The sequence below is a fragment of the Diachasmimorpha longicaudata genome, chromosome 5, assembly GCF_034640455.1.
Source record: "Diachasmimorpha longicaudata isolate KC_UGA_2023 chromosome 5, iyDiaLong2, whole genome shotgun sequence".
Classification (NCBI taxonomy): Eukaryota; Metazoa; Arthropoda; class Insecta; order Hymenoptera; family Braconidae; genus Diachasmimorpha; species Diachasmimorpha longicaudata.
Genome location: NC_087229.1, coordinates 5,558,611 through 5,585,566, shown reverse-complemented (window position 1 = coordinate 5,585,566; position 26,956 = coordinate 5,558,611). Strand labels below are relative to the sequence as shown.

The 26,956-nt window shown below is 38.3% G+C and overlaps 2 protein-coding genes across 9 annotated transcripts in view; one reads left to right on the top strand and one right to left on the bottom strand.

Moving 5' to 3' along the window:
* Nucleotides 1-26,322, bottom strand: part of LOC135162948 (peroxisomal leader peptide-processing protease) — a 37,849-nt gene extending 11,527 nt beyond the window's left edge. The window contains exons 1-2 of one of the 5 annotated variants that reach the window (XM_064121942.1): nt 26,099-26,322; nt 435-621 (exon numbers count right to left, since the gene is read on the bottom strand). The gene's annotated coding sequence lies outside the window, so the exon portion shown is untranslated. Of the gene's footprint in view, nt 1-434; nt 622-1,027; nt 1,484-2,450; nt 2,885-24,793; nt 24,815-26,098 lie in introns of those variants that run through there. The other 4 variants (XM_064121937.1, XM_064121939.1, XM_064121941.1 and 1 more) reach the window with 4 other exon arrangements.
* On the top strand, nt 82-23,924 carry LOC135162970 (ion transport peptide-like). Of its 4 annotated transcripts, none has more exons than XM_064121988.1 (4): nt 82-372; nt 20,042-20,445; nt 21,052-21,172; nt 22,154-23,924. In XM_064121988.1, the coding sequence occupies exons 2-3, from the start codon at nt 20,042-20,044 to the stop codon at nt 21,170-21,172; spliced, it is 525 nt and encodes a 174-aa protein (XP_063978058.1). In that variant the 5' UTR covers nt 82-372; the 3' UTR covers nt 22,154-23,924. The 4 variants fall into 4 exon arrangements, with proteins under 4 accessions (XP_063978058.1, XP_063978056.1, XP_063978055.1 ...); XM_064121985.1 differs by lacking the exon at nt 82-372 and adding an exon at nt 3,643-5,002; XM_064121987.1 differs by lacking the exon at nt 82-372 and adding an exon at nt 10,305-10,672.
* Nucleotides 26,323-26,956: the final 634 nt, after the last annotated feature.

Sequence of the window (26,956 nt, the reverse complement as noted above, 5' to 3'; positions counted from 1 at the left end):
AATAAGAACAAACGACACATGTTATTACGAAGATTGCAGAGTCCATTTGTGGCGACACTCATGAACGAAGCCACCGTTACAATTGGGTCGTCGGATTGGGAAGGTGGGGTCGTTCTTCACATGCGTGGATATATGCCCGATACAACTGTATTTGTGGATAGTTGGAAAGGGAAGAGCAGCAGGAGCAGAAAGAAATGAAAAAAAAAAAGCTAGAGAGAGAGAAAAAAGAGAGGGTGACGAGTCTGCTGATGGTATATTAGGCACGGGACGTCGCGACGCCCTCGTCACAACCCCATTCGAACGCCTAGGAGTGTGTTGTCTCGTGTTTGATCAACAGGTGTACTCGTGAATACAAGAATAAGTGGAATCGAGGTGAGTGAATGGCATTTTTTTTACAACTATTCAGTGATTAAAAATGAAAGAGTGACACTCACATGACTCCTCGCTGATGTTCAATTCCTCATTAGTGAATTTCTTTTTCCCCTTCAATTTCTTCCCTTCCGCGCGTCCTTTGAGAAATAACTTGGAAAAGCGTCCAGCTGTCTGCGCGAAGCCGTTTAATTGCGTCTTAATTCGTGCCAATTGACTGCATTTCACGCTACACCAGCTTTCGCATCAACTCTGGAATAAAGACATACAAAACAATTTAGAGTTTTTTTTTTTATTATTACTTCTTGGAACACCGGAAAACATCACTGACGTTGGTTTCACTAATGATTCAACTTGTTTGTTCTAATCTGTTGGATACAATTTTTCCATTTTCAAATATCGTCATCGTGACTCTGCAAATGTATATTTTTCACAATGTCAGGGATTCCATGTGGATTCTCATGACGTGTTTCATATTGCTAATTGATGGATGACGATTTCACTAGAAAATTTCGGAATCTGTTTGTGAATAACTAGGGAGATTATCTCAAAGGAGGGTACTTTATTTTCTTCATTCAATATTTTTGAATGATAGAGATTATTGATGATCCATTGATCGGTTCCTGAAATGTGTGCAGTTGCCTTATTTTTTATTTACCAAAGTTTATCCCAAAAAAATCGGTAGTTTTTTCCTGTTGTAGGAGTAGTTGTATGCAATGCCAAAACATTTGAAGAAACGTCTATTCGGGGGACCCTAAGGAACCCTCTTAGCGACTGATTTTTCAGCGACTGTCGCTTTTGTCATTGCGACTCAACAACCTCAAACAATTCAACTCCAATCAATTAGTCCGCAGAATGTATTTCAAGTCCATAGTTTCGTAAAATAGAATATTCGAGGAATAAGCATTTCGTCAGACTGTATCATCTTCTAAGAAAGGCTCGCCGGTTCTCTGACTTTGATCAAACGTACTTGAACTCATTAAAATCAGTGAATGTTTTTTCGTCTCTGACGTCTATTATGTTTATTTCCGTGTCTTCCGACATCTATTATCTCAGCGTCTCCCTCTCATATCGTTTCAATTACACCATTCAAGCCCGTTATTAATCAAAACGTCATCGATCGGGTACACAGCGAGGAGAAAAAAAAATCGGCAGAATGAAGAAAATGAAGAGGAGGCAGTTGAGAAGAGAACAATTAGGCTGGCGGTCGCTGAATGTCTCATCATTGACGCGTTTCACTTGTGGCACATTCATTACTGTCGAATAGGGGAAAGAAACTAAAGCGATAAATTATTTAAGTTCAATCAGCGAAACATCGAGCAAACTGAGGTTGATAAACAACTGCTGCCGCTCAGTTATCATTTTTGCTGGTATTATACTTTCACAACTGGCAAAATAATCTCGAATCAGATATGCGAAAAAGTCATTGAATGGCATCCAGATTGAACTGGTATGAATTCATTTTCAGGTCGGAACTAACAATTTTCAATCATCAATCTTCATTGAGAAAAACGTCACTATCAATTCGCCCTAAAAGGTCACGTACAGGTAACGTGAATGTTAATACTCTCGAAAAGGACCTCAATGATTGTCACGTGCAGGTGTCACGTGGAAGTGCAGATAACCATACCCACAAATTGGCGCAAACTCGTGACCCATGAGTTTCGCATTTTTCCATTTGTCTCTTCGACAGCGAGAAATATTCCGTAAAAGTTACGGAACTCGCACTTCGTTCATTGATTACGGAATAGATTGGGAAATTGTACGCGACAGCATCGTAATTTTTTGCTCTTGATTCAGCCGAAAATTACAGAAGTTTCAGGAAAAATTTCTTGGCGGTTCCGTAAAATTCCCGACACTCTCATTTCGCTCTAAAATTACGGAAAAAAGACTCCAAATTATGAGAGCTACGAGCCAAGAGAGCCAATACTTTTATATTAACTACTTTTTATCTTAATAAATTAGCAAAGCGCGAAAAGAAATTTTTAAGAAAAATTCCGATACCACAACGAAAGTATCTAATTTTACAAAGATTTTTCTTCAAGGAGATTGACTTATCGCTATTTTCTTAAAATTGTCACCTTTCTGCAATGTCATAAATGACTTTTTCCAACAACTCGACCCGACCAATGATTGAACTAAGACCGACGCCACAAATTTGATATTCACCGGTGTTGAAGCACACGCGGTTGTAATGCAGGTATTACAAAGAGCAAGAGCAATGGTGAGAATTCGTTACGGAACTCTGAAGGCAAGCTACTTTCCGTCTTCAGGGTGGTTGCTGCGTTATTTATAGCCCACCTTCTCCGTTCGGTTTTCATACTGCAGTGAAACAGTAAAGGATATCCGTACGCGGTGAATCTCCGTACGCTCATGAACAGAATCACCAATTATCGGTGAATGTCGTCGCGTTAAATTGTCGTTCAGCAACAAAATCGACGATTGTCTACAAAATATCTATGAAATGCAGATATTCAAAATTGCTGTGGATTTCTCCCTAATCATGATGATCTCCCAAATGGTGATTGCCAACAATCGCCCCCCTCCCTCTCGAGCTGATTCATTTCCCCATCGAATTCCCTTTCTCCTCTCCCCTCAGTACTGTCAATGGTCTTGCAATATCTCTCACTCCATTCCACGATATCATATTTTCTCATTACCGGATTGTCCGCGATGTCACAGTTCAAATTCCGCACACAATATTTCGCAATAATATTTCAATCAACCCTGCCCCCCCACCGCCCCTAAAAATACCTCAAGTGATTATTTTTCAATTAAAATTTGAGTTTTCACCAAAAATTGCGTCACATATTTCTCTTTCTCTCCCACTTAAAACCTTGGACTCAAAAAAATATATGATTGGGCTTGTAACGATAAATTGGACGGTGCCACAAAAGCATTGCTGAGAGACACATTGTACAGTTCGGTATCATTGATGCACTGTTGAACGAGAAACTAACACAATGACACTTGCCTTTTTTTTTTTTAAGCAGCCAGCAGAGGGTCCCTTAACCGTGTTAAGTGCCTCTTATCGCATTACAAAGTATAGACACCCGAGACTATTTTGAATATTGTTATCAACCTTCAAAATTTATTCTCCAAATTTTTTCCACCGATTTAATCGAAATACTCCAATAAAATTGCTAGAAAAAAAAATTTCACAAAAAATTGACATTCCTGGGAGAAGTGCAATTACGAAGGCTCGTGAATAAGGGTCAATACTTCCAAAGCCAATGGAGTATGTACAAATCCCTTCGTACAAAACAGTGGATGTTACTCGTCTCTCTACATCACTCGCCATTTATGATGAATCTGTCTCTCTTGAATAGCCGATCTGCAGAGTACAGAGGCGCGCGCGTTTTACGGTTGTCTGCCGCAACTCTCAAGTCCCGACAGTCTGCATTGTGCGACGCTACATCTGTAACCTCCCGTGTCACACGCTATAATCTATCACTTTTAATGTAATTCCATTGCTTCATCACAAGAAAAATTCGGCAACAGATAATTATCGCCTGGACATTCAATCGGTTGATCGTTATCATGAAATGAAAGCTGTTGAGAGTGCAGAGATCTATCGGCATCAATCAGTTGTCGACGGTATCCCAAACGTTTCAAGTGAAGGATAAATATATGGACCAGTAATAAAAAAATTGCCGGCGAAAAATCCAAAAATTGAACGCCTTTGTCTTGACAAAGAGAAATTGGTGAACGACCGCCGCTGAAGTCACATTATTATTTATTATTAAATAAATATATGAATAAGTGTGTGTGCGGATGATTGGGTTGAAAGCACTAACGGAAATCACGGCGTGAGAAAATCGTACTGACGGCGCTAACTGATGCACAACGCCGACTGGCACGGATACGGACATTAAAGTCATCAGTGGAGAGACTCATAGAGGTCCAGCCACGGATAGATTCTTTGGGGGTCGTTGGTACGAGAGTGTGTACGGACGGTGCTAAATAAAATTCCCATTATTTACGATTGGTTCTTCAACGATTGTAGAATTATTGCGGTTAAAATACCAACGACAATTGCTGGAGGAGAATCTAACAACTGGTGGATAAAAATTGGTGCGACAACTCGTTTGTGTCTGTCTGTCTGTCTGTCTGTGTGTGTATGTGTGTGTGAAACCCGGCTTGGGTGTCGGGAGACTTAGTCGGGAGCAAAAGTGCCGGAAGTCGTAATTAATCCGGTCGCAAGGTACGATGTACGAGGACGATTGATCGGGTGAATTTATTGGGTCTAATCGACGATTCTCGGTTGCGATATGGAGCGGATCGCGATGTGTCGAGGTAAATTGACGATTTACTACGTGGGTCTTGAGAGTGAAATCGGTTAAACGGTACGATAAGTTTTGAGACTTGTTTTCATGCTGATTTTACACCATTCAGTTATTGTGGTAGTTTATTCTTGCATTGTGAGCATCGGTTATTGGTTGGCCCGAGAGGGAAGAGGAAGACCAGGTGATTGTAAAAAATTCCACCGCCCAGGAGGAAAAACGGAAGTGCTCGAGGATACTTTCGGAGTGACTTTTTATTACCCCGTTCTATCATGCTTGTGTCCCTTCAACGGTATTTACACCACGTTCTGCCCGTTTCTCAACGGAACTACGTCATCGTCGCGCGCAAGGTGAGCAATTTTTATGTTATGCGGTATTGGGAAAAGCCATCTAGACCGTGGTTGGGTTGCGGTTCCATATTAATTCTTCAAAGAGATATATCTTGCAGATTTTTTTTTTTTTAATTCTTTTGAAATTATTTTTTCAATTTTCGGGTTCGCCGATTTTGTGCCGTGTTTACTCGACTCATATTTTCAATTTGAGAACCTCGATGTTCACGGAGAAAAATATGGTACATGTGTATGTAATATTGGGAATAAGTCCGCTGGAATATTTTATCTATCGGACAACACCGGAGCTCGAGCAAGTTGCAGGCCCTATCGCTTCCGAGGAGCTACTGTCAAACTGTGAAAATGTAAATCTGTGCAAATAGGTCGACATATCTACAGCACGCCTTCATCGGAAATTTCGATATGGCAATTTGATATATTTTCCGAATGGATACAAACCTTATAAAAATTATATAAATATTTTATATAACTTTGTATATTAATCAGGTCAATTCTATACGCAAACTTAGAGTCTTCCTTTTGTAGATTTTGCTCGTAGGAGTGTTCTTGAATTAAGAATCGGAAGGTTATATTAAGAATCCAAATAGGCTGAAGTAAATAACGAACTTTTCCTCAAAACGTCTGTTCATTCGGCTCTCAAGCGAACTTACTAGAATTCAAATGAAAAGTCACGCGTGTCTGACTCTTGTTCGGATAAAATTGAGATTATTTGAAGGCTGTTCGAGATTATTTACTGTACAAATATTTCTGAAACTAAAATTCTGGTGTTTTTTTATTCTCCATCGCAGGTTTATGCACATGTATGAGGCTATGGAAATGGTGAAAATGTTCATAAACGTTTTGACGTTCTCTATGCAAATTGCCAATAGTGCAACCTTGTTGGCCGTTCTAGGCGGTGAAAAAAATATTTGCCCAGGCGAATTTGACAAATGTATTTTCGCCTTCTCATGTCACCTCATGTACGGACGTTACACAGGGCCCTTCTACAGATCAGGGGTTCTTGACCGTAATGTGTTCTAATTTAATGATGATGAAATGAAATATTAAAAATAAATCAGAGCCTTCAATTTTTAAGTGGGAGATAGCACTCAGTTACACGAGGAGGAATATTCAATAAAAATGATGTATCTTTTTTGTAATTTCCGTGTAAAGTGCAGGAAACTTTACGAAACTATCACGGAATTTGTCATGAAAGTTCCGTAATTTTTATCTGAATGGCCTGTCAAAAATTACAATGCTGTCACGTAAAATTCTCAGTGGATTCCGTAATCGGTGAACGAACTACGAGTTCCGTAATTTTTCCTGAATATTTCTTTCCGTGTAATTTTTCATTTTTTTAATTCTATTATTTACGTAACATATCCAGGAAAATAATCCTCAAAATATTAAAATATAGCTTCGCCTCTTTCCGAGACATTTTATAATGTCACATTCAGATTTTTCGAGCCTCGAGCTAGAATTTTATCCCAACAAATGAACTAGTTGACTCGCGTTGAATTGTTAATCCATATATAGCTGCGTATCGTTGCGGAAAGTTCGATATCTATCGACATTCGCCTGAGAAAACGGGTCCACCGTTAGATCGTACGATAGGAAGTAGGGCCACTGTTACATAGAAAACTGGCAGTTCACCAGTCTTCTCCCCATATTTATCCATCTCATTGCCAACTCACAGCCGACTGTCGATACAAACTAGAAAATTATAAAAAATACCGCCATCGCGAGACTAAAAACATTCCACAAAATCACACAGGAAAAAATTATGTCTGAATTTCCCACATTTTCCCGATACTTGGAAAATATTTCATTAAATATAAATATGGATCTCGAGCTATTTTACATGAGATGCCCTTTTTATTGAATTTGAAAGACAATTTGAAACTCAAAGATCAATTTTTGGTGTGGATTACCCCTCCTCAATGCCACGAATCTTGCGTAGCGGTAAATATATCCACTTTCCATTCTTCTCAATGTTTCCGACCCGTCCAAACCAATTTCATTATTCCTCTTCCCTCTTCATAAGTACCTCAGGTTCTCTCCCATAATTACACTTTATTCATTCCGATTATTCCGTTAATTCTCGACACGAGTCACTGAATCTTTTTTTCCATCTTGAGTCACGGTAACATTTAATCATTTTTTTTTGCAAGGAACTCCTGGAAAATCATCTAATCGCACTGTTCCGCTAGTCAATTGAAAACGGGGAAAATCTGTGGAATAATTCAAGAGGGATTTCTTTAGTTAATGAACTTGATGAGATCGAAGGTTGTAAGTGATGTCATCGGAAACATTGTAGAGTCATGCGAGATTGAAAATGAACGAGTCATGTTGCCCCAAGGGTTTTAGATGGTGGAAAAATTCAATGAAAATTCCCAATATTCCTGACGCTAATAGTTAAGAAAATTTACATGAAAAATATTATATATAGAATAGCCTCGATAGATTTTCAGAAGGAAAATTCTCAGTCTAGAAATTTTTACTACGAGGTGTATCCCGGAATGAATTACATCATTCAGTCTGCTCTTCATAAATAAACTCCTGGAAAACTGTGGAAGAGAAGTTTTTTGCTTATCATCATTCACGAGCACGGAAAACTTTGTAAAACAATTCCAGAATAATTTATCTGCTGCAAATAGACGAGATCAAAGACTTCATCAGAAAGTGATATCATCAGAAGGACAATTATATGCAAAATTGAAAGAAAAATGATTTTTTTTATTTCAATCTTTTCCGTTACACTTCACCACTGAAATGCAGTTTATTCACACTACTTGAAAATTTATAATTTATAATAATTTCCCTATTTTGATAGATATTGAACCCAGGCGCCCATGAAATACCCACTTTTTTTCAAGCAGTGTCAGGTACAGACGAAAACCATTTGATTTCCTGAAATCTATTTTTGTACGTCAAAAAATTGAACACAAGGTCCCATCGGAGCCACCAGGGAATTAATCATGCACAGAGACAAAAAAGTGTTATTTGTCAGGGATAAGCGACATTCTAAAATTCATCTCGTTATAAATCCCAAGATTATCCTCGTCACTAATTTCCATTGACGTAATGTCGAATTTTGTAGATGAATTTGTCTGTGAATTTTAGTGATTGAATCCCGAAAGTTTAAGGTCATTCCAGTTTGTCATCAGTGTTTAAACATTATGGAGAAATTTAAAAACAGAAGAGAATAAACTCCGAAAAATTACGACGTCATCACAGTGAACTAAAACTAAAGTAGTTCTCTCTTTGGATGAGGGAATTTTTGAGAAAATTTTGCAGCAAAAATATAGGTGACTTGTTATTTTGTATATCATTGTCTTCAATCACGAATAACTAATTGTTTGAACAGTTATGCATTTTTTCACTAAATGTTCTGTACTTTTTCTGTACTTTTTCCTGAAAATTCACCGAAAAAATGTATAACTGCTCGGTAACTTTTGCCGAATATTGTTTTGACTGAGTGATTACGGAACGGGCGTGTAATTTTTAAAGAATTTTTCTCTCCGTGTACTATATACCAGCACATTAATCCATAATGTTTTAATGCTTCTCAAAAAGTGGAAATTTCCAGAGGTGTTCAGCCACGGCCACCAATTCTTCTATAAACCTTTGGCTAAATCCTGATTGAACTCCGGATATATCCGGCCAAAACCCCCCTTGAGCCTTGACTGAGCCTCACTCAACCCACGACGAAATTGTTCTAAAGTCTATAAATTAAAATCAAATAACGCGACCGGCGCTCACTTCAACCCTAATTTTAATAATAACAAAACCAATATTTTAAGTAACAAATGGATTTCGGATTTCAAAGCCGACACTCCCACTCGAACAAGACAATCAGCAACTGAATAAAAAATAATACATAAATTTGAGAAGAAAATTTTATAGGGAAAATTCCACATGAGAGAATTAAAAAAAAAACAGAAACTATTATCAAACATAAAAATCGAAAAACCAATGCTGAAAAATATTTCAGAAATTCACATGTACGTGACCCCCCCGGGCTGATTTATTAAAATTGGATGAAATTTCCCAACGTCACCGACAGCCTCCAATTCGGTCAACTTCATAAAGAACACAAATTGTTTTTTGATTAAGAACAATATCTTTTTAATTTGGTGAAAGTTTCCTGTTGGTAATTGACTATTCGCTCATTTTCACCGACACAACTCCACAAAAAAATCAAAACCTCTTCATTCCCATACAACAGTTCCCTCCAGCATGACAACTCGTATTATCACTTCAAGAATATCAACGTCACTCCATTAACTGGGGCTCGATCGTATGATTGATGGTTTTACGTCATTCGAGAGTAAAAGTGGTTTCGTCAGGCGCATACAGACATTTTGGCTCATAACTGGACTCATCAACTGCACATATGATTCACCCCACCTAAATTCATCAATCGAAATCCCTCCACAATGACAAAACTCCATTTTTTTTTTCATCCTCAGTAAAAACTATTCTACAATTATTTCAATGACGCAATACCGTGGCTCTTGGGTTGATGCAACGGTGACTTTGAATTGCACTCTTGTGATTTTTTTCCCTCGTGGACTTGAAATACCGAAAAGCGAAAGGAAATCCCTGCACCCAACAAAATTATTTATTTGAGTCGAATGACGTTTACTAAATATTACTCTCTTATTATTATTACGTGTAATAATTATTAGGGACTGTACATACATTATAGGAACACACGAGAGGGAAGAAATTCTATGGATTCACTATCAAAAGGATAATGAAAAGTGTAATAAGAATTTGTAAACAAAAACAAATATTTTCAGGACCTACTTTGACATTTTTTCACAATTCCTTTCATTGTGAATAAAGAAATTGCTTCCACGAAATGAGTAAAGCATTGCAAATCAAGATTTGAATGCTCTAAAAAAAAAAAAAGTTTTTTTGGGGAGCAAGATTTTTCTCAAGAGAATTGAAAATCAATATCAGTGAGAATACCATAAAATTCCGTGGATTCTTCTTCTGTTCTCATCACAGGTAATATAAGAATTTGCATTGGAATGGAAATAATAAGGAGATTGGCAATAGTCACTGGTTGGTGAAAGGGGGGAGGGGGGGGGTAGAGATAAGGGAACAGAACGAGGTGAAAAAACGACTGACAAAAGAGCGAAGAGAGGAGACAAAAAGGAAAAAAACGAAAAAGGAGCCACGACGATCGGGGGAATAACACGCGGGGGGTCTTTGCCACCCGATAGAGGAGGGGAAGGTGGGGGGTCTTGGGTAAGAGCCACGAGATCCGATTGGTTCGCGCCTCGGCCATATTATAAGCAGCGGCCTGCAGTCCGCGCTAGTTAATGTTAGTCCGAACCACCAAGTGAGTCGCATCTGACGATCGTCAATGCGCGCGCGTTTCAATTTACTTTTATTGACGATATCTGTTGAAGAATATATTTTTTTGTGATTCAATAGATCCAATTATTCGGATCAACTCGACAATTTCAACTGATTTGAATCTTCATTGCTGGCAATTTATATTGCATTGTTGAGAGTTTTTAAAAATATACGGTGGAACTAATAAATCTCATTCGGCATCACGTGTTTATTCCTCGAACAAGTGTCAGTGAACCTGTTGGGGAATTCCTAGATTCAAGTGTCGATTTTCACTTTATTTTTACTGAGGATAATTCGCAGTGCGAAGGAACTGATATAAAAGTAAGTGTGAAGTGAATAAAAAGTAATAAAATTGTAGGGCAATTCTGAATCTATTGTGAAGTGGTATAGCCGGAAAAGTAGATTTCACTTGAAAGTTTGGTTTTTTTTTTGGAAAATATCTTGGTACCTGAACGAGATACTGAAGTTTTTGGAAGGACTTCTTTTTAGAGCACAGTGGGATCAACAGAAAAGATTTTTATCGGTATTTTGTTATCTCAGTCACCTTCGAACATATTTACCAAACACTTAGAAATTGTGTAAAACGGGAGAAGTAAATTATTGCTGAAGATCAGCTTCTGGGACAGATTTCAAAGCGGAAGACAGCACGTTGTTTTCAAGGATCTTCTCTGGCGAAGATAATGGAATCTATGAGAAAGTTCCTTGCCAGAATATCATTTGGTCTCTCGGGTTTGAAGATGTTCACTAAAAAGTCCAAAATTATGGGAAATACGAAAAGTAAATTTTTCATAGAACTTGTGACATATGTCAGAATAGATAAGAAAGGAATAAGACGAAGAGCAACTACTCTTCTGCCCATAATAAATATTTTCATCAAAATTTCTCCCGATCTCATTCATCTCTACCAAAGTCTTCCGGAAAATTTCGGTTTCTCCTCCAAATCCGGAGATCTTTCTCTGAATCTCCTCTACAATTGCAAATCTGTCTAATTTGACCATAATTAATTTTCCCACGAACCTCTCATTAAAATTAATCCATTTCCCTCACTTTAGAAATATTCATCACACACTCCCCAACTTGAGACATAGATAAATGTCCATGTTCCTTGACGATTTTCACTTTCGTGAAACCATAATGAACCTTTTTCCCATTTCACCGTACACCTTTCAGTTTTTATGGTTCCATTCCTCGGTCCCGTTGTTGCCGCACATTAGTTTTTTTCTGCTCTTCATTCCCAAACACTGTGTCACTCCCGAAGTGCTTTCATACCCATCCATCCGTCCATCTATCTATTGACCACCTTCAGCGATGCTTCGGAGCTCAAAGCTCGCTTACTCACCACTGTTTCACCTTCTCCCTTGCATCCTAAAATATTAAGGATGTCCAAGTACTTTGGCAATTCTTCCTTTTGTACTCCTCTAGTCCAACATCAGAACAAATTGCGAAAAGGACTTGGACCCTCTTAATGAGCCTAACCCACCCTAAATCATTTAAAAACTCAAGAGATAGGAACGTCCATACCCTGATTTTCCTCACACTCCACTCTCCACCCAGGGAGCCTCATTAAAACAGGTTGCAACTTCCTTGAGTCTCTGAGTCTGAATCACAAACTCACCCCCAACTGAAAGACTCATCATCCACCGCCTCATCAAAATTGAATCGCAAAATGAACGATGAATAATAAGGCTCGATTGACCAACTAGAATCGCATTGACTTTGAAAATTGAGCAACACTCCCTACGCGCTAGGCATCGATATGCCCAGGAACAGGGGGAATAAATTTTTTTTTTTTGACGTAACTGAAACAAGATATCGCGGGAATATTGAGATAAGGTCGCGGGGGATGCGGTATCGATGTTGCTTCGAGTTATATATACTTGATTTCATCCGGCGGCTGACTCACAGGCACACGAATCAAGGCGCGCTGGCCTCTTACTCTCATCCATACTGCACACCATCTGATTTTTTTCATTCACCTGAAGAAGCGGCCGGTGCACCTCCATCCCATGCTACCCACCTGGAAAGTGGCATCCACCACAGACTAATTACGAAACTCCATTGAATTTTGACATTGAAAACCCTAAATTTCCGGATTTTCCCCCGGCTGAACCAAACCTCAACTGGTTAGTCAATTATTCATTAAATTTCACTTACCATCGAGTCGTTAAACCCACTTGACTCTGATTCAAATGTCATAATTATAACAATTTTTTCGACCATTCAACTGACAGCTACGTCAGCTTGAACGCCTTAACCGATTCGCTACTAAACTATAATCTCCCTATGAATTTCAAAAAATAGTCAAGACACGATTGGATTTTTAAAAAGAAAAACAAATCCGCCTTTTCTCTGAAATGAAAGAAAACGTGCCTTGATTTTAATACAATTATATCCGTTTCAAGTCAAAAGCACCGACAATCCACCTTTTTTATCTGATTTTCAGGGAAAATCTTCCCAGAACAAGTGAAAATTCTGATACCAAACGGTTACGAAATTCCTCGACTTTGCTAGACACAAGAAACTTATTTTCTCTCAACAAAAAAAAACCCACACACAACAAGAATCAGATATTATATTTACTCATTGACCGAGTGAGACACGAGACTATCGCATGACAATTCCTCAATCCAACAAAACCATGAAATCCAGAGGTATCAATTGGGCCTCTGATTATGAAATAATTGCAAGTGTCACTTGCTTCCGTGTTTATTTAAATCACGCAAACAGAATGAATCACTGCCAAGAGTTCCCATAAATTCGCTGAATATGACGAAGGTTAGGGGTGGGGTGGGGGAGGGAGGGGATGAGGCGAGAAAAGAAAAAAAAACCCTTACTCACACCGGGGTTATCTATTTTTGGAACTCATTCATAAATCTCGGCGCCTGCGCTTAAACAAGATTGTTTTCTGCCACCTGTAGCTTGGACCACCAATATCTTTCCCCTCTTCCTTCCTCCCCCCCCTCCCCCTTCACCCCCCACAGCCGTTTCGCTCCGCCGGAGTCACTCTCACGGGTGTGAGATCTCACCCCCTGTCCCCACCGACTCCTCTGCGTCGTACACCGCGTGGCTTGAGACCTTTCTAGATCCTTTTAAAAGTAGGAGGGAAAAATGACGCGCCTCCTAAAGAAGTGAAAAGAACCGTATCCAAGAGCCAAGAGAAGGCCCATTCCTCAATTAATTGACACTCGATGATTGATTATCAGCGAGAAAAAAAAAATATTAAAAACACACTTCTGGAAATAACCAGTTAGCAAGCCCCCGGGTTACAACTATTTTTACATTTTTTTTTTGCAGTTACGTGCGTCACTAAAATTTTTTCCGTCTGTTCTTTTGACTTTTCGTCCAATTTGAATATTCAAATGCGTCCGCAAAGGCGCCTTTCAGCCTTTCAATTAGTTCGTTTAGTATTTTTTTTTTTCTGTTCTTTTTTTCTCATTTCTCGGGACACATTGACACGTGGCTTGAAATAATTCTCAACAAATTTATAACGCCAGACGACACTTGAGGCAGTGAAAAATAGAGAATGCAAACAAAATTGAAAAGAAAGAGAGGAGAGAAAAAAAAAAAGACACCAGGCAGTGGTGTGTCAAGGCCCAACAATGCTTTTACTCACGCATATAAATTCAGTCATATCAAAACGTATACAAACAGGGAATGAATTCACGGTCCCTTTGATGTCGGGGTCAATGGAGAGCAGTTGAGTGGAAAACGAGAGCCCAACACGCGCATCAATTTCAACACGTGGAATGCCACAGTTGATTTGTTGATAAATTATGAAGACTGATTGAATGGATCTATCGATTATCAATTGATGGATTTTCCAGATGCCAATACCCAGTGGACTCCATTCATCCCCATTATCACTCCATTAGAATGCCTCTTAGAAAACTATCCCCAACATTTTGACCAAAAAATCGACAATTTTTTAAAAATCGCTCACTTCAACGACATTTCCCTACATTTTTTTGCTTTTCGAGTATTCAATGAACGTGGATTTTCCACGTGACCACGATGACACAATTAAATTCATTCACCAAATCGTGAATTGACTAAACAACAATGGAAATACCGAATGGTAGATAAGCTACGATAAGCCGAGAGAGATACGAAAAACGGAGAAAGGCGTCCGCAGGTTTCTCGGAGTACGAGCCATAGGACGCCAAGCTGTCTGCCGGAACATCGATCCCCACCACTTGCGTTTCATATATACGTGATAGCGATGCCAGGCGATGCTGCCTTTGACTCCACTCCGGAATGAATAAAAAGACGAGGGTGGGGGGATGAATAGGGGGGAAGAGAGCAGATATGTAAGCGAGTGAGCATTACGTCTCCCTCCTTCCACCCCCCCCCCCTCCTCCCACTCCTCCTCTGGCCCCTTCAGTCGGTTAACAGAGACCGCTCTGTCCTACATACACTCGGGGAAAAACGAGAAAAGGCAAATACCCGAGAGTGCCAGCGAATAGCAGCCGAGTATTTGGTGCCTTATGGGCTTTTCCACGGGAGAGATCCCCCTGCACTGGCCACTCAAGAGATATTGCGAATAAATCAGCCACCCTCTTGTTGATCATGGAAATAAGACTGAATGGATCATGGAAAAACAGAGGACTCTCTGTTCAGTTCGTTCACGGACGTCAACGTAACTCGCTACTCATAAATTCCCGGTTATTTTTATTTTTTATTCCTTCATTTTTTTTTTTATTTTACCCCGGCACGAATGCGTGATGAGAAATAACACGAGATTCATCCACGACCTCGTCAATGTTTCGGTAGTTGGTGGATATTAACACTTTGGTAGATTCAGCCCTGTCTATGATATGACTCGGGCTTTTCCATAAGACTGGGTTCGTTGACACCGCGAGAGGATCGCAGTCTGTGAACAACTCAATGCCTCGTACATGTGAATTCTCCCTAGTGCCGTGACTTGGATTTATACCGCGAGTCAGAGGACATGTTCGCCTTCATGTGGTTATTTTTTTTTATATATATATATGTATGTATTTTTTTACTCCCTCAGTGTCTCGCGTTTCACTTCAATCTGCCCTCGAAGGGAAGGTCAGGAGTTCGGAACACTTTGTGCAAGGTTGAATACTTTGTTTTTTTCATTATTTCTGTTGTAAACTGGGCACCTTCCGCGGTGTGGGATTCACGGTAACGTCCGAGGATGGGGATAAAAAATTTATTGCATATGCTGGGTGAATAGGCACACCTGTTGAACATTCCACGGTGGTATTCAATGCGCGTGCGCCACTCCGAGTTTTAAAGTGACGAGTACATGGACATGCGCCCTCTATATCATTTTCTTGTTGATAAACTTCATCACGTAGACGGTGGATGGGAATTTATCCACATCGCAGGTGTCTGATTAAGTCGATGGAGGAGTGGGAGAGAGAGAGGGAGTCTCACACGAAGAATTGTCGTAGCTCACATTAGCGAGATATTGCCTTTACTCGATATTGAAAAATTCAACGATTGTAAAGAGTAGATACCGCAAGTGCACAATTTGCAAATTAATTTTTTCAGCGAAACCAATAAACTTCTATGGGAATATTGAAAGTGAATGAAAAAATGTATTTCTATCAGACTTTATCTTCAAAGTAAGAAAACTTGCTCTAAAAAATGTCATAAGAAAAATTTCGTTCTTTCTTAAATTCGGAGTTATTCCACAACCGCTCGTCTACTGAATGAATCCAGAGCTATGTAACTAGATAAATAAGTAAATGACCTAGAAAATATCTGGAGTACCAGGCAAATAATGGAGATAACCAAGACATTAAACCCCGTCTGACATAAAGATGACAATATCCCTCGAAAAAAAAAATAAATAAAAAAACAACTGACATGTAATGATATGACGCTTCTCGAGGGGGAGAAGAACTTTCCCTCGTTTCAATTTCACATGAAATTTCGCTCTTCTGCTGACATCACACACGATCTCCGATCCCATCAAATTTCTCAATGAGGACTTTATCTATTTTAAATGCAGAACAATATTCTCAATTCAAGAATTTTCTCTCCTCCGCATACACATCCCTCATGATTGAGATTATTCACCATCCGATGAACGTCAACTTGTCATAGGTTAACAGGACCATATTCTGAGATAATAATCCACTACCAATTGACGTCATCGAATCATAAAATAACTATTAATAGTCTCCTCGGATTGCATTACATTGTTGAAGATTTTTAAAAAATTAAAACAATAGCCGCATTTGAATTGTCTCTGTTGCGAATTTGAATTTCATTGAAGATCGAGCGGTTCGTGGAATGATTTATATCAAATTTTCGAGAGTTCCCCAATGGCCTTTGACCACCTCAATCCGGATATTAAGACATCAATGAAATCCAGCCGACATGTGTTCATTGGCTTTCAATTCTCCTTGCTTTCATTAACCCGGTATCCATACACTCGTTATTTCTCTCGCATTGCACCGTTGAAACCGGACAAGATCATGAAGGCATCTGTAAACGCATCCCATACACTTGGGTGGCGATCCTCATTCTCCTTTTTACCCCCTCCCTCCTCTTTATATCCTTTTTATTTCTCTCTTTCTTCTCTTGTCGTGTATTAAATTATCGTCGTGGTGATCTTGGAAGAAGGAGTCGACTGGGATCGTTACTTTTCCGCGCTGGCGGCACACACCGATCGAGGACGTGCGAGAGAGTGTATATAACGCGCGGGTGCGCACGCGCATCATCTCTTACCGTACGTTCAACTCTCGTACGACCTCCTGCATTGCAACTTCACCATAGCGCAAAAAAAAAAAAAAAGAAAAAGAAAAAAAAGACGGAAAATATATTTGCGAAAAGAGGAAATAAAAATAATAATCACAAGTGGAGCGATTAATGGGAATTGTTAGACACAATTATAGAATTATAAGGTCCGAGGTAGAGAATAAAACAGACATCAAGGTAGAGAATGAAGGACACAAGAGTGTGGGGATATATAATCCAGAGTGAAATAGCAAAGGAGTGAAAAAAAGAATGGAAAAGGAGAAGAGAGAATCGTCAAAGACGCCTGCCGCTGGCTCGTTGTCGGCTGATTTACGGGCATCTTCTTTTTGGCCACCACCGTTGGGTAGTGTATGGTCTCGAGGGGGGCCTCCATCGCTCCTCTCATTCTCAGTCATTCTCTCTCCTTTTCTTTTACCTTACGGTATATAGCGTGTAGGGCATATCAAATGGCATATGTTATGTGGTACATGAATATGCCCACCGGGCCGTCGGTCGAGCGCCTAATTAGAGGCTCACTCCCTCTTTCTTAAAAACTCATCCTCACGGTTATATGTATGTGAGAAGGTATGACCGTAGGATTACGCGTGCGACAACACACGCTAGTGTGTAAAATCCTTTCCCTCCTACTTCTGATCTCTCCAATCGTTTTTTTACTTATTAATTCTTTTCTCCTCTTTTCTACCATCTTCATTCCCGCGGACCCACTCGCCAGTGGAGAGGCAGTCCAGCAACTCCTTCTCACGATTGAGTCATCCACCACGGGAGAGACCACCTGGCGAGGAGAACCGATCTATATAACGATACCACGTCAACCCCACCTCCTCTGACTTTTTATTCCACCTTCCTTTTCCCTCTCTCTCACTCACTCTTTATCTCTTCACTTCTTCTTTCAACTGCAACCAGTTGAAATCATTTGACATATATAATTTTTTTACTTCTCTCGGATGAAATTAAACGAGTTGCCAGGATATTCGATTTCTTCTAGTCTAAAGGGCTCATATGCGTCGTGAAGTTTGGTATTTATGATTGGTTAAGAAGACATTTTTTTTTATCGGCCCCAATCAAAACTTCTCATAGTCAGGTAAATTTACAGGTTTTAGCTCACTTCTTAGCAAGTTCATAAGAAATTATATCTTGAAAGTTGTCACCATCCGATTCGAGAAAAAATACACCACTATAGAGCCATATTTCCTTATCCACAACCAAAAACTCAAATGAAGATTTTTCCTCTATTTTTTTTTTTTGTGAAAGCGAGGATTGTAAAGATGAGTAAAACATTTCTTTTGATCGGTGACTATGAAAAATTTTGTCATAACTATCGTGGACAGGGAATTCACCGATGCGCAGCGTCCGTGAAGTGCTAATTTCCAGCCGCAATGGCCAAAAGTTCACGGGCATCGCGAATTTTCCTCGAATCTAGGCTAGATATCTCTCTCATTCAATGTGACGCAATTTTTACGATCAACTCAACTCTGTTCAATCGAAAACAAAACCGAATAATGATAATAAAAATCCCAGAATACGAGTATAGAATGAAATTGTGCATGATAACCAGTGCATCTACACAAGTGTGTAGAGCTGGTGAACCAGAGCGCCTTGATTTTTCTTTCTCCTCCATTTTCCCCTGTTTTTTTTTTTTTTAATGCCATGGGGCACTTGCAGATTGCACACCTGTGTGTATCTGGCCATGCACCCGAGGAAAAGACCTCACCTGTCGAGCCAACCGGTCTCATTTACTTTTTATTTATTTAACATCTACCTTCCCTATCTATCCAATGTATCAAACTATTCGTTACAGGGACTTTACACGCGCTTTGAACGGTTACAACACGACACTGATGATTTATTTTATTTATTTTTTTTTCATTCCACAATTATCCGGACTCCTTATCATCATAAGTAAATGGTATTTTTACGACTGTTTCGCACCAATTGAGATGTTAAATGAAAGCACCCAGTAAAACTCTGATTGAGACAATTATCAAGAAATACGTATGAGTACTAAATGCAAATTCAACACCGGTGTCAGGGTGAAAATAAACAGAGTGCCGGTGCGGCGTTAGTGGTCAAGAAGGTAGAAAGAAATCTTCATCTCGTTGGGCCCCAAAGACGTTTCGAGGATGTAAAGATACATAAAAACAAAAAAAAAAAGGCCCCAAAAATGAAAAAAGTTTAACGATCGCGAGCACTCGGGTCAAATTATCGCTCGTGAGCCAATTATACGAGCGGCATTTTCGGCGTCTTTTATAAAAGAAAGGAAAAGAAAAAGAGAAACGCCGAGAAAATAAAAAAAAAAAAGATACGTATCTTCCTCTACTATGGAGGTTTTTTCGTGTTGGGATATAGCCGGTGCAAAAATTCTGAGAATCGACCAGCTAAAAATACAAATCCCACCCGGGAGCAGCGATTATATGCCAAAAAAAAGAACGAGAAAAATAAACGAGATGAAAACAAGACATGGGGTGAGGGGGTGAGAGGAATACCATAAGAATAAAAGAGAGATGGAGTGAGAGACAGTTCGAGAGGGGGGGGGGGAGGAGGAGGAGGCAGTTAATGAAGTTGTCGGTTGAGGACGTTTACAGGTGGGGCCCCCCAACTTGCGTGTGGTCCATTCACACAGTTTAGCCGATTTGAATATGTATTATACCTGTTTCGGTTCGGCTCTCTTACAATTTCATTTGTGTTTATACAACATTTACATATTAACGAGCTACCATACAAATCGCTCAAAACCCAATGATATTTACTGACTTTTACTTTAATAGAGACATTTTATTTATTTTTTTTTCTTCTTCCAGTCGATGATTTAAGTATAATTATGTCTCAATTATAAATGAAATCCAATCAAAATGTCGCCAACTCATAAAATCAAAACAATTTTTAAATAATTCTAACGATTAAAACAATTGGCAGAAATATCTCCATTACCTATTCCCCTTTTTTTTTATGTCTCAGATGATGCAACGTCAGTCAAGACAATCGTCAATCACCGTATCAAATTTGTGCCGACAGTCACTAACCAATGGCACAACGAGTTTAAGATCACGAACAACTGGGACAATAGTGTCATCAGCCACATCAAGATCAACGCTAAGTAATTCAACATCAAGTTCATCAAGTTCAACCTGTCCGCCTGTACTTTTGTCTGTACTAGCTTGGTCAGTAACGCTACTTCTGATCTCATCGTGTCTTGGTATTGCTGATGCTGGAGTACTAATGGGACATCCACTTGGTAAACGTTCCTTCATGCAATTGCAGTGCAAGGGGATTTATGATAAAAGTATCTTTGCGCGATTGGATCGTATCTGTGAGGATTGTTACAATCTCTTCCGGGAGCCACAGCTTCATACCCTCTGCAGGTATTTGAATAATTTTCAATTTAAATTATACAATCGTTGAAATTATGTTCTCGAATGATGCATAGATAGTATGGCTCGTTATTGAATTTATTTGTTCATTAAATTGGTAATTATGAAGGAGTGAGATTTATTAATAGCCTCAATGGTTGTTGAGGTATTATTTTAGTCTCGATTTACAAGCGATGTATCTTTCTACTGAATACATCGTGATGTTTAACTTGTTCATTTTCACATTAAACTCAGCAACACATTGTGCACATGTTTTATCCACAATGTTTCAACTAACTTAACCAATATAACACGTATCGAAACGGAATGAGATTTCTCTTCTATTTATAGCGCACAACACGCATTGCCGAGAGAGACCAACGAGTGCCAACGCACATCCGTTATTACCTGACTTGTAACACCGTATTTGTTGGTTCGCGTTTTGTCTGACCAAATGATTTTTTTTTTATTATTATTTTACGATATGTAACACAGGTGCAAGCACTGTGCGTTGGTAGCACGAAAAACGAGCAATCATTCATTTATGATTTCACGATACACTCGGTGATTTTGAATGATTGTTGATTCATTGTGAGAATTTATTGTAAAAATTTACAGGAAGAACTGCTTCACGTCGGATTACTTCAAGAGCTGTTTGGACGTTTTGCTTCTGCAGGATGAGATGGAGCAGATACAAATATGGATTAAACAACTTCATGGCGCTGATCCTGGGGTTTAGGTTAGCTTCTTATTTTTTGTTTATGATTTATCCATTTTTTTTTCATTTACAATATTTCAATATCCTCCCTATTCATCCTATGCACTTGTTGTACATTCTACTCCAATCATTTTTATTTCATTCTAAATTTCACATTATTTCGTTATCGTTTGAGTTATGCAATGGTAGCACAAATCTCGTCAAAACACCCACAGCTGCGGGAATTGACTGATAATAAATGCATTAGGTAATTTATCTGTCCTAATGACAATATGAAAAACAAATAGATCTGCTGAGACAACTACACACCACCTCTCCTATGCTTCACGAGGACAATTTTTTTTTCACTGGTTATCGTCTTCATTGAGAGATAAAAATATGGCTGTTAGAAATAATTATACATCTACAGTTTTTTAATCTTACGAAGATTGTCTAAGAATTTTTGAACAATAAATTTTCCACAGTAACAATCTTTTGTTCAGTATTGTCACGATTTTAATAATAGTCGGAATTTCACCGGAAATCAATTTTATGACGCTGAATGAATTTTTTCCGCTATTTAAATGACAAAGTCCATCAATGATAAGAAAATTGATTGAACCGATAATGTTATCTGCATTAAATTATAAGCGATTGTGGATATTCTCAAGATACCAATTCGCCTAAAATTTCTGGACTTTTCTTAGCCATGATTTTATCTGTTATGAAATGATATTCTCCTCTCAGTGGTCTTTTGAATTTTTCTTTCTTCCTCCAGGGTTGATTAATCACGAGAACGAATGACTAACAAGAGTGAATTGAGTAAAAGAACTAACCAAAGTGCATGAGTACGAACATTCTATTAATTCCAGGGAGAAGCTATGCCGACACACAAAACACACAACATCCCAATATAATCTGCATGTCATCTGAGAAGGAATACTAATCTCACTAACAAATCAATAGCTCATAAATATTCTGTGACATCGTGACTAACTGAGTCACCTTTCTTTGTTAAAATAGGCAAGATTGCTTCCAAACTAAATACTTCACGAGTTGCATCCAAGCCCTGCTGCTGGAGGACGAGAAGGAAAAGTTTCTGGAGATGGTGGAATACCTCGGCCGCAAAAAGTAAAACGGAGGATACTTATGAAGAAATAACATATTTAACAAAACGCCAGTTTGGCGGTGGGCCTGAGGGATGTCCTGGATGCTGACAATAGGATCATCATTTCATCCTAACATTCAGGATGAATCTTTGGCTCGGCTGCTTGGTGGCGAACTTAAGCGATATACGGTACCGAGGGGCCATACATCCCATTACGAATTCTAGTCGATAAAATATATCTACGCGACGTTACCGCGTGCAAAGTTTATAAGTTGAACGAAACAACAAAGGCATATTACTGGATCCAGTATTGGGGACAGGAAAAATCATTGAATAGAAAGATTACACACAGACATGATTAGAGGGAGTAAATGTCATTTCAGTAGTGCCATGGAAAAACCTAAGGGCTCATTCAAGTCAGATTTTAAATAATTGTTTTGCTGAACAGATTGGAAATTATTTCAAAATCACTCATTAAATTCCGAGGGAAAATTTTCCGAAACTCGCTAATTGATTTCTGAATTTCTATTAAATTATTCTTGACCATGAAAACCATAGAATCCCGCGTAATTGAATTTATTCTTTTCGAATGAATGAATTCATTTTTTAATTAAGGCGTTGAATTTAATGCAGGGTTTTCACAATGACTGTGAGAACTCCAACTTTCATTGAATAGAAGTGATTGCCTAATATGAGAAACTTAATTTCGTTGTAGGGAAAGGTGAGGTAAAATGGATCTTATGAAATTGTCAATATCTCCTGCCAGAATGATACAAAAAACCTTCAGCGTGAAAAGAGCTTTTCATTTCGCGGCGGTAATCGGAAATTTTTGGTGGTCAAAGAAGTTCCATTTTACCCTCCTTCACCCTATGTTTAATACAACAAAAAAAACAAAAATTTCTAAATTTTTTTTCTCCATGAACTCCGCTGCTGATTTGACAATGAAAACGTAAGAATATTCAGTGTCGAGCGTGCGTATGTCTATAGCCCATGATAATGATTATCATTATAATTTCATCCCTTATTAAGTTAATCGTAATTATCCATGCCGTATGAATTTTTCTTTTAAATAAACGGCCAATCAAGTCTCATCCTGATGATGGAATTAAGAATGAAAAAGTCGACTGATTTGCAGTGTAAATTGGCCGACAGCACGGGTCGTTATAGAGAATTAAAAAAAAAAACAACATTTCGGAGTATTACGATTTTTCTTTCATTAAATGTATTATTAAAATTATGCTTAATTTTATCATAGATAGTCTCTAATATCATTATTATTGTTGTTATTAATGGGATTATTAGAGCAGAAAACGAAAATCTAAAAAAAATGGAAAAAACAATCTCATGACGAGCGTATTTACGTTTTAGTATTTATTTATTATTATTTTCCACTTTTAACGCTGAGCGGATTATTAAGAATTTCATTAACTCGTAGAATTTTTACTTGACTAGAAATGAAGAGAGGAAAGTTGATAAGCATTAGAAACGGTCGCGGGTGATCGAATAACATTCCAAAATCAGTATTTATATCTGTTCTATTTATCTTATTATTTTTCGTTTCTTTTCTCTTTTTTGTACGAATCATTTTTTTCTCGAATTCATTTTCACCTTCATCGCCTAGTCTCGCTATCACCATTCCGCAGTTTCGATTTTTTTATTCACATGTTTTTTTTTTTTTCATTACAAGAGAACTCAATAATTCTCATCAGTAATCATTTTTTCTGCCATCCACAAGACGTGTAATCTCATAGAATTAATTCATCATTTATCATTCCGATCGTGATCGCAATGCTCCGATCACGATGAGACTCAGTCATTTGTTAATGAACAAGTTGTATGATTAATGACGTGGCATTTATGTTTTTTTTGCATAATAACAATGTTAATTAAGAATTAAAAAACACAAAGAATGGAGAGAAATGAAAAAAATGTCGATGCTCGCGGACCAAGAGATTATGTGCAGATGTTGCGCTTACTTCGTTTAACGAAATATAAACAGAGAAACGAAAAAAAAATGTAAAATGTATTATTTTTAATTTATGAACCCTTTATCAAGTAAGAGACCCACCACGATTATATACGCACGTACGAGTGGATGCGATGAACGACAGATTTTTACAGAAAACAAAATGAATCCCAGTGAAATGAAAAAAAATCATTTACTTATTTTTACATACACGCGATATCGTCACTTTATGCCGCATATTTGAATCATATTTATTTCCATAGAATCGAAAAAAATGAATCTTCATTTGCCCTCGCAATAATCTTATATCTAAGTGCACCAAAAACATGAAAAACATGTTAATTGTAATAAAAAATTAGCTAATCGGCAAGTTCTCGATGGAGATCCTAAAAACTAAAAAAAAATACGCAGATGGAAAAACGTATCCTACTCGATAATGTAAAATTATATTATATAAAAATATATAATGTAATCTATTACAGTCATATGACCCATATGCATAAACATGCGTATATTAAAGACGGATATCTAAATCTATTCTTGTTTGCGTGAATAAATGGATGAATGTAAATTTCATTACTGTGTTTACCCAGTCATTTTCTACCGTTCCTCATGACTGATGAGCCTCCCTAAAATCACTCATCGTGAACCTTATCTCCAAAAAAACTTGTTTCTAACTTCTCACTCCCCCGTTCATTGGATTGTTTCCATCGATTACTACAAAAATTGTTTGGATCGACCTTTCCATGGATTCTTACATCACTGGCAAGTACTGACGATAGCTGTCCCTCATTCAATCTTCTGTCAACTTTTTATTTACCGTTCCAAAGGTCCATCATCCAATGGAGATTCACAGAAGAATAAAAACGAACTCAGCCATTACTAAGAGTTAAAGTTCGAAACTTTGAGACGAGAAAAAAGTGTTGATTTATTTAAATTTGCTCTCAACGTCTATATGGATAGCGGGAGACGGTGTAGAATGTCCACTAATCGCAGCTGAACGTGTTTAGTATTTACCTTGGCAGATCCTTACGTTGGTATACAAAAGATGATCCGTTTGTTTGTCTTTCTAATAACTCATTCTTTGATTCATGTCCACAGATCGATAACAGCGTACAGTAATTTTTAAAAATTAAAGCCTGCCCCACTGACATTAAAAACGAAAAAGAGATTTCAAAATATAAATAAAAAACTATGAAACTAATGACATAGTAAAAGAAAATAGTATTGAGTATTAGTCAATTACGATAGGCCATCGACGTCACAGAAAAATTCATTTTTTTTATAAATAAATTGAATTACCGTCAACTCGTATCTTTCTTTATGATTTCTTTCTATTTGAGTAACGATCAATGTTCCTATATAAATAAATATTTGGAGCTTTTTCGATGTGCTAGTGTCGAACCTTAAAACTGGTAAAGAAATAGTGGAATTATGGGAAAATTGATTAGACTGGTGGTGGCCAAAAAAGTGCGTTTGTTAGTCGGTGGAAAAAAATTTATTCTGACGACTATGGAGATGCAGGATGTGCAGAAGTCATGTCTAATATTTGAAAGTATTATGAAGCCCAACATTCGAGTCATGTGGAGACATCAAGTGGAAGTGGAAGGTAATCAGAACGGTGAGTTCAAACGCTCAAAACCACCGCCATTTCCCGCCCTTTTCCCCAACGCCACAGACCCTGATTTATTCGTGTAATCAATTGTCGATTATCACGATGGCTGTACGCATAAAAGAATTGACCCCGAGTATCAACATTCAGTATTGAAAGGAATCACGAGTTTCCTGTTTTTTTCACCGAATATTTATTATTCGATGGCGTGGGTTACGCACACAAGGGTACCCTCAACGGGGTTCCAATGGATTTGGTGTCTAATTTTAATATTCAACTCACCAAACAGCTCGCTGAACGGTCGATGACGTCTTCACTGCAAATGTTATGCTCCAAATTCACCGGATAAACAGATAATAACGCACTAACGACCTTTGTTGATGATGGACGAGTGATGCTTCAGCAAACACAATCCAACTTACGAGAATAACCGATGGGGTTCGGACAGACTCGAACCCCGCGAACGCTTGGCGTCATCTCAACGTTGCCTGGCGGGGGGACGCGGCAAACTGCGTTAAGAGCGGTGTTGCCAATATGGCGAGGAAGAGCGTCCCAATACGCGGGCCCGCGAGCCCCTGTGGTGTGCACCGGTAGGCGCCCAGTCACGCTAATGGCGACGAAGGTAAATTCAAGGAGGACGCCGGCCGGTCTACGCAGCTTCTCATTTCGGTGAGTTTGTTAATTTTGTTACTAAATTGCACGATAAAAAGTTTTACAACTCAATACCCAATCTCTATTATGTAAATTACATTTCTCGGAGTCTTAATACTTTTCCAAAACTTCATTCTTGCAAAGAAATAATAGAACTTGTGTCGAACTTGTTGTCGACTCTTGCCTTTGCCGAAACAAAAGCACATTCTACCAAAAATGATTTTTAAACATTGTTTTGAGGAAAAACCGTTATTAAATTAAGGAAAAACGTTATGATTCCGAATATTACGTATTCTGTACTTCTTGTGGGTTTCGATTATTTTTTTTTTAGTCTACCGGAAGGGTAGAATGATCTAGAATGTTCGATATGGAATGAAAACCAAAAATTAACGAAAAAATCAGGAAAAAATTGAAAGCTAGTTTTTCTAGCCTTCGTGACTCTCAATACGACTCTAATGTCGAGGACAAAATTTCTATGACAAGAACTCG

Excerpts from the sequence above, each read along its gene's own strand:
- LOC135162970 (XM_064121985.1), top strand. The coding sequence starts at position 4,925 with ATGCTTGTGTCCCTTCAACGGTATTTACACCACGTTCTGCCCGTTTCT. Across the intron at positions 5,003-20,041 it reads ACGTCATCGTCGCGCGCAAG|ATGATGCAACGTCAGTCAAG; the intron begins GTGAGCAATTTT and ends TTTATGTCTCAG. Across the intron at positions 20,446-21,051 it reads CAGCTTCATACCCTCTGCAG|GAAGAACTGCTTCACGTCGG; the intron begins GTATTTGAATAA and ends AAAAATTTACAG.